The sequence below is a fragment of the Ochotona curzoniae genome, unplaced genomic scaffold, assembly GCF_017591425.1.
Source record: "Ochotona curzoniae isolate NIBS_2020 unplaced genomic scaffold, NIBS_Ocur_1.0 contig_66, whole genome shotgun sequence".
Lineage (NCBI taxonomy): Eukaryota > Metazoa > Chordata > Mammalia > Lagomorpha > Ochotonidae > Ochotona > Ochotona curzoniae.
The window spans coordinates 20,220,061-20,232,650 of NW_024466512.1; the positions used below are offsets into that span (position 1 = coordinate 20,220,061).

A 12,590-nucleotide genomic window follows, 5' to 3' on the forward strand; every position below is an offset into this window, starting at 1 on the left:
CCTCCATCAAGGCTTTCTGAGAGTATTTTTCTCTGCCATCGGAAATAATTAGTTTCCTTTTTCTCCACTCATTGGCAATGATTAGGTTCAAGTCTGTAGCACTCAGTCAGCAGCAAAAGCACCCAAGAGACCTTCCCATCATGAAAGAACCCATAGCTGTGTGTAAGAGTGAAGCTGAAAGTAAAAGGTTGCCTGACCACATTCCCCTGGGCTTGTGCTAGAAGGCTTATTGCCACTCCTCTTTCCTAACCCAGATACATACCATGCCAGGCTTCAGGGCCTCTGCACTTAGCACTTTGTTGACATTTTTAGGGTTCAGAGACAGCTTGACACTCTTCTTGCCCTTCTCTGTGACAGCCAGGCTGCTCACCACACACCTCACCAGCATTCCAGGTGAGAAGAGTTCAGGCAATCGGGGTAGGTCCTGCATCACACAAAAGAGAAAGCTCTGACACCTACCCTTCCCTTAAACCAGGAAGCCAAGCCCAACCTTGGCTGAATGGCTTCTCACCCTCAGGCCCCAAAGCAACCAAAACATAGATGAAGAGGACTCCAAAGGAAGATGGACCTGCAGTTAAAACACCAGTTTTCTGCCTCCAAATCTGTACACGCAGAAGTGGACATAAAATGACTTGTCAGGAAGTAGCATTTGGCCTAGTACGCAACATGACTGCACCCTACACTGGGGTTCAATTTCTGGCTTCTGCTCCTGACTCCCACTTCCAGCTGGTACAGAGCCTGAGAGGTAACCCTCCACCCAGATGGGAGGTCTCCCATCTGAGTCTCAAGCTCTTGGCTTCAGCCTTCCTATTGTGTGCATCATCCATAAATCCAATGATTCTTCTCTAATATGGACTTTAAGAAGCACTCCACATGGGTCCAGCGCCTGGCACCACAACTGAGGACAGAGGACAGAACAAATCAACCAACTACCCCAGCCACAGGTTGGCAGTAAAAATCTGGGCAGATGCAGATTCTAAGTTGGACTATGTCAGCCAGTGGATTCTGGAGAGATTTCATCGTGTTTGAAATGGTGAGACTGGCAGCAATTCAGAATTACTGAACCATCAAAACAACTTGAGCAGTGCCCTCAGAGCATGCCCCATGTTGGGGATCCTGGGATGAGTGGGAGGCTGGGTGGGGCTTCTCCCTTTATCTTTCCCCTTATCCCAGAAACAGAAAAAAAATAATATGGAAACAATCCTCTTACCCACTTTCCTGTAGCCCTTGACCATTTGCGCCCTAATCAACTACGTAAAGATTATCAAAATAATAATAAAAAGCCTTACAAAACTAAAACAAACAAACAAGAGCACTACAAACAGGCCCAGCGTTGTAGCCTAGTGGCTAAAGTCCTTGCATGTGCTAGAATCCCAAAGGGGCGCTAGTTCTAACCGTAGCAGCTCCTCTTTCCATCCAGCTCTGCCTGTGGCCTGGAACAACAGTCGAGGACAGCCCAAAGTCTTGCGGCCCTGCACCCATGTAAGAGACCTGGAGGAAGCTCCTGGCTCCTGGCTTTGGATCGGCTCAGCTCCAGCCACTGCAGCCACTGGGGGAGTAAATCAACGGATGGAGGATCTTTCTGTCTCTCCTCCTCTCTGTATATCTCAAGCATTCCTTTTCTAGAAAAGTCTTCCAGATTCCAACCAGTATTTTTATAAAAACAAAACAAAATAAAAAAACTTGTTAATAAAGAAAAAATTCTACTCTTATATAAACTTCCTTTTGTACGTTTCCTAGCATAGCTGTAACTTCACATGTGTGTACCTTTCATTCCTACAAACAGGCTTCATGCCGACCTCCCTTACCTTCAGAGGTTCTTCCTGGGCCATCTGTTCAGTTAGTTTCTCAGTATAGGCATCACAGATCTCAGTCACTTGCACATATCCCTGGAGGCCATTGGGGAGACTGATCACCAGTTCCAGTTCATTCACCTCTTTCACACAACCCAAAATCCGCATTCCCTCACATAAGGACTAGAAGAAGAAAAAAAAAAGTTTACAATATGGACAAACACAATGATAGGAGAGGCTGGGAGATATATGTCTGACTTCTATCTCCAACTCTGACCATTTAAAAGCCACAGATTAGAGCCTGTGTGTGTCATAGCAGGTTAAGCCATTGCCTATAGCACACTGGCTTCAGTCCTGGCTGTTCTGCTTCAAATCTCACTTCTTGCAAATGTGCCTGGGGAAGCAGCAGATGGTCAAGTCCTTGGTTCCTTGCACTCGGGTGAGAAACCCAGAAAGCTCCTCCTGGCTTCCATCCATTTAGGAAGTAAAACAGTAGGTGGAACAGCCTGAGATCTCCCTCTTTCTCCTTCTCTCTCAGTAACTCTGCCTTTCAAAAAAATAAAACCTTTTTTTTTTTCAAGATTTATTTTTCTTTAATTGGAAAGGCAGATATATCAAAAGAAGAGACTTCCATTTGCTGCTTTACTCCCCAAGTGACTGCAACAGCTGGAGCTGAGCTGATCTAAAGCCAGGAGCCAGGAACTTCTGGGTCTCTCACACCAGTGCAGGATTTCAAGATTGGGGCCTCTTCTACCACATTCCCAGGCCACAGCCAGGGAGCTGGATGATAAGTTGAGCAGTTGGGACATGAATTGGTGCCCATATGGGATCTCAGCACTTGAAGGTAGAGGATTAGCCAGCTGAGCCATTGTACCAGCCCCAATAAGTTAAATCAATAGCAACAACAACAGCACTGTAGGACTAGGCAGGGATTTGATACAGTGGTAACACACTGCTTGGGATGCCCACGCTCTATACAAGTACGCCTGTGTTCATGTCCTGTCTACTTCTCATCCAGTTTCGTCCTAACACACCAGGGAAAGGGCAGATGATGGTTCAGGTACTTGGGTTCCCTACCACCCAAAGGAGTTCAACCTAGCCCAATCTCAACTATTGCAGGCATTTACAGAGTGAGCCATAAGTTATACAATATGTCTCTCCCTGTGTAACACTGCATTTCACATATATAAATCTTTAAAGAGTAAATACATTTTCAAAATTTGGGACCAGCATTGTAGCATAGTGGGTTAAACTGTCACCTATGATGTCAGCATCCCATACAAGGCACCAGCTAAAGTCTCAGCTGTTCTACTTCCAACCTAGCTCCCTGCTAATGGTCTGAAAAAACAGCAGAAGATTATCCAAGAGCTCAGGTCTCTTCCACTCAGTGGGAGGCTGAGATGAAGCACCTGGTTTCAGCCTGGCCCAGTGCTGGCCACTGCAGCCACCCAGGAGGTGAATCGGTGGATGGAAGACTGATCTCTCTCTCTCTCTTTCAAAATAAAAATAAATAAATCTTAAGAAATAGTTCCAGGGCCCAGCGTGGTAGCCTATCGGCTAAAGTCTGTACCTTGAACGCACCAGGATCCCATATGGGTGTCGGTTTTAATTCCGGCGGCCCCTCTTTCCCATCCAGTTCCCTGCTTGGGGCCTGGGAAAGCAGTCGAGGATGGCCCAAAGCCTTGGGACCCTGTACCCGTGTGGGAGACCTGGAAGAGGCTCCTGGCTCCTAGCTTCAGATCAGCTCAGCTCTGGCCGTTGTGGCCACCTGGAAAGTGAACCAGTGAATGGAAGACCTTTCTCTCCTTCTCTCATTTACTCTGTAAATCTGACTTTCCAATAAAAATAATAAATATTAAAGAAGAAAAACAAGGAAAAAAACAACAAGATAGTTTGTTCGAAGGAAAAACCAAACTTTGACAAACCTCAACACTAAGGATTTCAAACTTCTCTGTTACAGACTTGTTTTTTTCTCTCTCTTCAGTTTTGAACTTTTTTGTTATTGCTGGCCCTTTCTGGATCTTCTTCCTTTTGGAGGATTTTTCTTCATTGGAAACCTAAAGGGCAAAAAAAAAAAAAAAGATCAACAAAGATCCGACATCAATAAAAAGTAGCAAACCCTGATGTTTCCATGTTGAAACATCTGTAACCGGCTTTGTCACCCCTGCGCTCTACCCCACTTCCCATCTACCCCACTTCCCACCAACCAGTTCCTTCTGCAATCCCAAAGCTTCCATTCAGCCACTGATGCTCCCTGTGGCTCAGTTCCCAGAAACGACCTTCCTCTTCCCCAGTCTCTTCTGTGTTCTTTATCCTGCGACCTGGGATAGACATGGAGCTCCCAGGCTGAGAAGCAGTGTGTAACAGCAAATGGAAGTAAGAGCTGGAGTGACAGAGCTCCAAACTGAATCCCCTAGTCCACTTCACCAAGTCACACGACTTCATTAAATTCCAGAAGCTCTCAGGGCCACAGCTCCTCAGCACGGAACCTCAATCTCTGCCTCACAGCATAGCTGGGCAGAGACTGTACAACAGCGAAGTGGCACTTCAAACATAAATTCTAAATGTCACATTTCCAAAGCAGCCTTGTTAGTTATATAACCTAACAAGTTCAATACTCAGAAGTAGAGCTGAACAGAAAAACAGATCTGGAAAGCATGTTCCCAAACAGGGCTCACTCCTCACAACGACTCCAGCAAGTTTCCAATGAATTTCCCTAAATAAGCATTCCACTTACATCAAATAAATTGTCTTGTTCAGCGGCTTGTTGGAACGATTTCTCTGACTTGTGATCGGATTTCTTTCTTGTACCCCCTCGAGGGAAGCTTTCTTCCAGGGCTGCCATGTTTAAAACTCCTAAAAACAATGTAAAGAACAGTGGTGTGTCACAGTCCTGGTGGCAGATTTTATTAATGCTTTTAAGACTATGTCCTTGATAGCTGCATGTCAGGCCCTGGATGCTTAATTTTTTTAACAGTCTGTGCTTCAAAACCAGATACCACCTGCCAAGAACAGTTAGTTGTCTTATAGATTTAAGGCTGTAAATACACACGGCACAGCTTTGAAGTCAGACACACAAATCAATATAGAACTTCCTACCTTCAAAGAACACACATACTTTTTTGCAATATAAAATATCAACTGGAGGAGCAAGTGTTGTGGTACAGCACATTAATCTACCACTTGGGATTAACATATTAAGAGTGCCAATTCAAGTCCCAGTTATTCCACTTTCAGTTCAGCTTCCTGATAATGAGGGCAGCTTCCCTGTCAACCACACACAAAGTCTGCATGAAATTCCTAGTTCCTCCCCTCAGTCTGGCCCAACCATGACTTCCGAAGGCATTTGCAAAGTAAACCAGAGGATGATGATCTCTCCCTCTGACCTTTTTCTTAAATAAATAAAGCAATTCTTTTAAATATAATTGGGTTATAAACTTCCAATAAAGCATTAGCATTGTCAGAGCTGCCTCATGCAATGCTGACATCCCATCTAGGCACCAGTTCAAGACCTGGCGGCTCCACCTCTGACCCAGCTCACTGGGAACATGCTCAGGAAGGCAGCAGAGATGGCCCCCTATCACCTAAGTGGGAGATCTGGAGGAAGCTCCTGTTCCTGGCTCCAGCCATTTGGGAGCTGCACTGAAAGTGGAACAGCTGGGACAGGAACTGACACCTGTACAGGATGCTGCAACGCCGTGGAATCAGGGACAAGTCAGAAGGAACGCAAGCAAAGGCACAGAAACAGAGAAAGCCTACTATTTCAATAAACACCCACAGTTCATGTAACAAGCAATCACTCAAAAGCTCGCTGCTACTTTTCTTTGATTAATGTTCAACTGTGGCTAACTCTGAATGATCAGGGAGGCTTTTAAAAAAATTATCTGGAATTAGATACAAAAAAGTTACTTTGTTCTGTAGGCAGAGGAAGTATCAACATAGTAATATTAACATATTAACAACAAATATATGTATGTATTTGCTCACTGCAGGTTGAACTAGACAGAGAGACCCCCAAGGGGGAAAAAAAAGGGGGGGGCAGAAGGGTTCAATATAACACAGCAGACAAACCCTGAGAACCAGGCACGGATATCGAGGGAATAGCACATGGGAAAGTTTCGTTCTGACAGTAAGAATGCAGAAGGGCCTGCGAAGGTAAGAGGATTTGGAACTAGAAACAACCTGTGCAAGAGATCCAGCCCGCTGCGAACTCGGCTCATAACTTCCTTTCACAAGAGAGGAAACCGAGGTCCCAAACAGTGAGGCAGAATGAGAGAAGGAACTTGGGTTAATTCCCGAGGATCGAGCCCGGGGTTTTCAGGAGCGCCTTAAGCAGAAAACAGCTTCGGCGTGAGGCTCAAGTAGCCCAATCACCCATCCCACATGGCCAGTGCTAGACGGAGACGCGGGGCACTCAGCGCTGGGAGTGAGGTTTCCTTCCCTCCAGCCCCCAGCCCTCATTCACCTGACCCGCCCGGCAACAGCACCTCCAGCTCCGACCGGCGCGGCTTGATCACCCACGAGGAGCCGGACACTCACCCACTGCTAGGCATGGGCGGGTTCCGCGCGCCGCTTCCGTCACCAAGCGGCGCCCAGCAGGCGAGTCGCAGACAGGAAGCGGAAGGGCGGGACCTGAAGCCGTTGCCAATCAATCTCTGAGGCGGAGGAGGAGGGTCCTTCCGGCCGGGCCCAGGGCGCTCTCTGTGCGCGTTGAAGGACGTCGGCTTCGGGCTTGGCGGCTTCGAGAAGGTGGGTGAGAGGGATCTTCTGGGTCGCACCTTGCGCCTCCTCTTCGCCTGGAACCTGCCAGTGTCTTTTCTTGGGAGTGGGCATGGCGACGATGACGGGCGGGGGAGCGGGGAAATGGAAGGGGGCTGGGGAAGATGAGGTTCGGAGTGTTATCAGGGAAATCTCGGGACGAGGGGGACAGTGACGAGAGGACAGACGCTCCTCAAGGTCTCCCCGCTTCCAAAGACCGTTAGATTGCCCTTTCTAGCGGAGAAGGAGGCTAGCTGCGAAAAGGTCCCCCAAGGTCATCCGGCCTAGGACTATGACCCGTAATGTGGCCTCAAGAACCTCCTCTCTGTGTGCCCCGAAGTTAATTTCGTTTTTTCATCGAGCAGTGCTTAGGGAGCCGGGCCTCCTTGGCCGCGTCGCATCCCCTGCCGGAGCGAGACAGACCAGGGGCGGCGAGCATCCGTTGGAGGCAGAGGGATCCTTGCCTAGCAGGTGGCTAGAGGGGGGCGGCTCCCCGTGCCCGGTGGGGGTGACCCGACAGGACAGAAGAGGAGCATCGGGGAGCGAGTAGCAAGGGCGCCTATTCACAGTGGCCCTCCAAGGAAAGGAACCGGTGCACAGTGGAGAGGGGCATGGCGGGGACACGAGCATGTCATCTGGTTATCAGAGTCGTCAGACACTGAAGTGAAGACCCTCTTCGCCGTTTAACGTTAAATCCCAGGGATGGGCCTTGTTGTCTTTCATGAGTATGGATTTCTGAATTTTGTGTGACTCGTTGATGTCAGTTGTTCCACACGTGAGGATTTCTGATCTTTACCGTCAGGTAGCCTGCAGTTTGCCTAAGGTTACAGACCCGCAGGATTTCAGACTATACGCTGTTCTTTCTGTTACTGGCACCGTTCCCACTGCCTGCCATCGCAGCCGCAAGCACCTAGACGCAGCCTGGGTTCCTATACACACCCTTTCGTGCTGTCAGAATTAGCCTGCCGGGGACTGTCTCCAGCATCAGCCTGTGTCTTTTTGTGTACATTAGAAAGGCAAGGCACATTCATTTTGTTTTATTTGAGACCATTGTTGAATCGGGGCAGGTAAGACACTGCTTGTGACTCCCTCGTCCCACATTGGAGAGCTAGCCAGCATCCTGGATGCTCTGCTTCCACACTTGTTCCCTGATGCTCCTGGGAAAGCAGCGGGGGATAACCTAAGTGCTCGGGCCTTTACCACCCAGGTGGGAGGCTTGGATCCAGTTCTAGGCTTCCAGCTTCCAGCCCCTTGACCATTGCAGCCATCTGGGGAGTGTATCAGCAGATCAAAGCTTTCTGTTGCTTTTTTCTGTAAAGAAGGTATGTGTATGGATGGAAAAAAAGGATGTAGAGAGTGAGTTAGTTTGACTTGGACACTGCATCTTTTAAAGAGGTAGGCGAGGTGCAGGACACTGGCATTTTATGATTTGGACAAAGCGAAGCCCTGTATTGCTAGACTTTCTCGCAGAAGCCTACTCCATAGCCTAAGATTCCGCAAATGAATCATGAAATGGAGTGAGCATTCCTTTAGTTTTAGTAAAATGAAACTATTTATGTAAAAATCGCAACAAAAAGGTTTAACTTAATGAGTTTTAAAAAAGATTTATGTATTTTTATTAGAAAGGCAGATGCACAGAGAAGAGGGATGGGCCCAGCGGCGTGGCCTAGCAGCTAAAGTCCTCGCCTTGAATGCGCTGGGATCCCATATGGGTGCCGGTTCTAATCCCAGCAGCTCCACTTCCCATCCAGCTCCCTGCTTGTGGCCTGGGAAAGCAGGGGAGGATGGCCCAAAGCTTTGGGACCCTGCAGCCGTGTGGGAGACCTGGAGGAAGTTCCTGGTTCCTGGCTCTGGATTGGCACAGCACTGGTTGTTGTGCTCCCTTGGGGAGTGAATCATCGGAGGGAAGATCTTCCTCTCTATCGCTCCTCCTCTCTGTATATCTGACTTTGTAATAAAAATAAATAAATCTTAAAAAAAAAAAGGTATACAGAGAAGAGAGACAGAGAGGAAGATCTGTCCAAGGGCCACAAGGCCAGAGCTGAGCCAGTCCGAAGCCAGGGAGCCTGGAGCTTCTCCCAGGTCTCCCATGTGGGTGCAGGGTTCCAAGGCTTTGTGCTGTTCTCGATTGCTTTCCCAGGAAACAAGCAGGGAGCTGGAAGGAAAGTGGAGCAGCAGGGAGAGGCATTGGCGCCTATATAGGATCCTGGTGCTTGAAAGGCAAGGATTTAGCCACTAAGCTTTCGCACCAGACCCTGATGGGAATTTTCATAACTTGGGCTTGACTCGTCAAGGCTACTGAAGAGGCCTGAGAAAGATGGATTTCCTTTGTTGGTCTAAGAAATGGTGTTCAAAATTAAGGTCACTTGTCTTGAATTTTCCTTGCCAGTTCTTTTCACATGAATGCCTCTGAAGGCTCTTGAATGGTAAAAGGGAAACACTGGTTTCCACAGCAACAGCTCTCGCTGCTCACTCGCCTTCCATTTCATCAAGAGCCAGCTGAGTCCTTGCCACTGCCCACCAATCTCAGCCAGCCCGTCTGTGTTGCCAGAGGACTCAGTGTTGCGGCCTTTGTGGTAGATTGGGGATCATGCAAAGTTTCACCTGTTGCTCTAGTAGCCTTTTCAATCAGTGTTTACCGTTTCTTATTAGAAGACTGTAAGATTCACAGGTGCTTGTGGATTGGACCCTTTGTGAAAATTTGCTGTATGTTTTTTCTTTTTTCTTCCTATATAATTTTTAAATCTCTTGTTTCTTTCCAGTACTGAATTGTTTCCCAAAATTTGATGTGCATCAACATTTAGAGATTTTATTAAAATACATTGCTGGGTCCTGGAGGTTTTTGTTCAGGAGGCTTGGGAAGCACCTGAGATGTTGCATCACCTGGTTTTTGGTGATTCTGATGCCGTTAGTCAAAGGACCCAACTTTGAGCCATTGGTAGATCCCATAATATCTAAAGATAGGATTCTTACATATTTAACATCGCTTGGGGGGCTCTTTCCGTGTCAGTGCACAAACATGCATATACTTTGTATTTTGTACCATAGTTTTTCTTTTTTTTTTTTTTTTGCTTTCATAACAGTATTTCATTGGTCATCCTTGAGCAGTATGATGTGTTTCCACCTTGTAATGTTTTTATAAAGGTTAATTCCTTGAGAGAAAGGTATCCTCATTTTATAGGTAGATATTTCCTCCAAGTTTAACTTTAGGGAGGTTATGCCCATTTATGTTCCAAATATGAGAAAATGTTTATTTTCCCACATTCTTATTATACTACTAATTGTCATAATTTTATCTTTGTCAGTTGGTTAAATGTTGGGGAGGTTTTGTTTGGTTTTTTCTATTTCTTTGCCTATTATGAAATTGTCCTTTAGGGTTTTTTTGTTTGTTTGTTTGTTTGTTTTTGGCAAATTCTTTGTCAGATGCTAAAAATATTTGCCAGTATGTTCTTCAGGGACTTTTACTTTCACCATTTGCCTTTAGATCTTTTATTTTGGTGTGATAAGGATTTCATCTTCCTTACCACAATTTACAAAATGATCCCTTATCAAACCTTCTGCTCTGGAAGCCTTATGTGTCAGTGTGTCAAGTGGAAAAGGTACAATAGTAGGAGTTATGTGGGTTGGGGTTTTTTTTTTCCCCCTTAGGAGATTATTTTACTGAGAGAGGTCTTCCATCCACTGATTGATTCCCCAAACTGCCCAACAGCCAAAGCCACTTCAGTAAAGCCAGAACCTTCTTTCAGGTCTTCCACATGGGTGCAGGGGACCAAACACTTGGGCCATTTCCAGCTGCTTCCCCAGGCCCAATAGCAGGAAGCTGGATCAGAAGTGGAGCAGCTGGGGTGCAAACTGGCATCTGTATAAGATGTTGGCACTCTAGACAGTGCCATGGCTCCAGTTCAAAAGCTTCAATTTTCTGTTAATGATACATCTTTTTCAATTTCATTTACTTATTTTAATATTTGTTTTTTTACTTGATCTTCTATTTGCTGGGTCATTCCCATATGGCCATAATGGCTAGAGCTATGCCAGTCAGCAGGAGTCGTGGGGTCTCCTACGTGGTTGCAAGGTCCCAAGGACCTGGGCCATCTGCTGCTTTCTCAGGCGCATTAGCAGGGAGCTGGATCAGAAGTGGAGCATCCAGGACCCAAACCAATGGCCTTATAGGATGTTGGGACCAAAGGTATAGGCCTGACCACAGTGCAGCCCCAACCTCTGGGTTTCAACTAATCTTGGTAGCGCCAGGAATGAAAATGTTTACCTAGTTATGGCAGAGAAGAAGGTGAGCTTAGTGTTTACTATATGGTACTCCTACTTGAAATGAGTTGACATATTGATCCTGGAATGTTGGTAAAGATAGCAGCTGAGAAAGTTTTACTTTTGAAAGCTTCTGTCATAAGCAGGGCCCTTCCCACCATCTATGCTACTGTTTTGTTAGGTGACCTAGAAATAAAAATTGACAATATTTAACTGCACTGACTAAGCTGTTAAAATTTGAGAAGTTCCCCCTAACCAGTTTTTTTTTTCTTTTTTTTTTTTTTAAGATTGAAATCATGGCAGGTCCAGAAACTGATGCCCAATTCCAGTTCACTGGAATTAAAAAGTATTTCAATTCTTACACGCTCACAGGCAGAATGAATGTAAGTATTCACCCTTTTAAGCAGTTACATTTTAGATAAATACAGTTGTAACAACTCTCGGCATTCACTTTTCTTTCAGTGTGTACTTGCCACCTATGGAGGCATTGCTTTGCTGGTTATGTACTTCAAGTTAAGGTCTAAAAAAACCCCAGCTGTGAAAGCAACATAAGTGGTAAGAAGTTCATTTCTGTTGACTGATTGTGTCTAATTAAAAAAAATATATTTTTAATTTATTTAATATCATCTTATGACACAGTTTCATGAGAAAAACCTTTCATCTGCTGGTTCACTGCAGATGGCCGCGTCCAGAGCTGAGCCAATCAGAAGCCAGTTGCTCTTCCAGGTCTCCCACATGGGTGCAGCATCATTCTCTGCTGCTTTCCCAGGCCATAAGCAGGGACACGAATCAGTGCCCATATGGGATGCTGGGACTTGTGGGCTGAGGATTAGCTAGGTGAATCATTGCACCAGCCCGTGTCTATAATCTTAATAATTGAATACAGTAGCAAAGTTTTTTAAGTTTGCTGGTTTCTAATCTTTATAGTCTTTTTTTTTCTTAATCTCCATGATCCTGTTTGATAGTCGTTAACAACACACATTCATAAACAATCTGTTGAAGTGGCAGGTGGTTACATGGAAAGCCCCAAATCCAAATCTTCCTTTAAAGTAGTTAGTGCTACCTCACAGACAAAATGTTTTTCTAGAGTTTTTCTCAAATCTGAAAACTGTTCATCTTAGGTAACTACCTACTCCAGAATGTAATGGCCTCTGGCTTATTCCTGACAGTACTTTGCCTGGTTAGTGTTATTTTAAGTACTAGAGGTTTCTAGTAATTTGTGTTTAGGATCATATTGAATAATTGGAAGCTCCTTTGTTAAAGGTGGGTTAGTGTACTAAGCTGAGACTTTTTTTTTAAGTTCAGCTGACTTTTGAGAATCAGTTCTGGGGATGCAGAATCTTTATACTGGTCATTGTTGAAGTCTTAAAAGCACAGTTGAACATATTTGTGTCTCACCTGTTTGTGTTTGTTTCTAGGATTACAAATTGTTTCCCCATCCGCCCCAATGACTGAAGAAGCTAATTCAACTCAACATGTGGTAACTCAGTTTGTACAATAAATTATGAACCTGGAAAAGCTGGTTGTCTTTATTTACAAGATATCAAAAATATAAAAACTGTACAAAATGCAACAAAGGCAAAAACTGGCAGTGACTTGGTCTAAATCTTTTAGTTTTCCAATGCAAGGCTCAGTACTGGAGGTAAGCAACTGAAATGTCTGGCTTCAAGTGTACTAGGTTGGATGTAACTGTTTTAGCTGAAGTAGAACATGGAAGCTAAATTTCTTCACCTGGTTTAGAAGTACTTGAGTACACTCAGAACTCAATAGGCATAAATC

The 12,590-nt window shown here is 45.4% G+C and overlaps 2 protein-coding genes across 2 annotated transcripts in view; one reads left to right on the top strand and one right to left on the bottom strand.

Moving 5' to 3' along the window:
* PDCD11 (programmed cell death 11) overlaps window positions 1-6,325 on the bottom strand; it is a 38,250-nt gene extending 31,925 nt beyond the window's left edge. The window contains exons 1-5 of the mRNA XM_040992172.1: window positions 6,259-6,325; window positions 4,531-4,649; window positions 3,719-3,850; window positions 1,809-1,889; window positions 263-424 (exon numbers count right to left, since the gene is read on the bottom strand). Of these exons, the coding sequence (XP_040848106.1) occupies window positions 263-424; window positions 1,809-1,889; window positions 3,719-3,850; window positions 4,531-4,638 (483 nt within the window). The 5' untranslated portion in view covers window positions 4,639-4,649; window positions 6,259-6,325. The remainder of the gene's footprint in view (window positions 1-262; window positions 425-1,808; window positions 1,890-3,718; window positions 3,851-4,530; window positions 4,650-6,258) is intronic.
* A 106-nt stretch (window positions 6,326-6,431) lies between these two features.
* On the top strand, window positions 6,432-12,329 carry ATP5MK (ATP synthase membrane subunit k). Its single transcript, XM_040992176.1, has 4 exons — window positions 6,432-6,542; window positions 11,099-11,194; window positions 11,274-11,366; window positions 12,230-12,329. Exons 2-3 carry the CDS (start codon window positions 11,108-11,110, stop codon window positions 11,361-11,363), a joined length of 177 nt encoding a protein of 58 aa, XP_040848110.1. The 5' UTR covers window positions 6,432-6,542; window positions 11,099-11,107; the 3' UTR covers window positions 11,364-11,366; window positions 12,230-12,329.
* The last annotated feature ends 261 nt before the right edge of the window (window positions 12,330-12,590 follow it).

What these genes read in the sequence shown, in the direction of transcription:
- ATP5MK (XM_040992176.1), top strand. Translation starts at nt 11,108, where the DNA reads ATGGCAGGTCCAGAAACTGATGCCCAATTCCAGTTCACTGGAATTAAA. An exon ending in CGCTCACAGGCAGAATGAAT is followed by an intron (nt 11,195 to 11,273) that starts GTAAGTATTCAC and finishes CTTTTCTTTCAG; the next exon opens with TGTGTACTTGCCACCTATGG.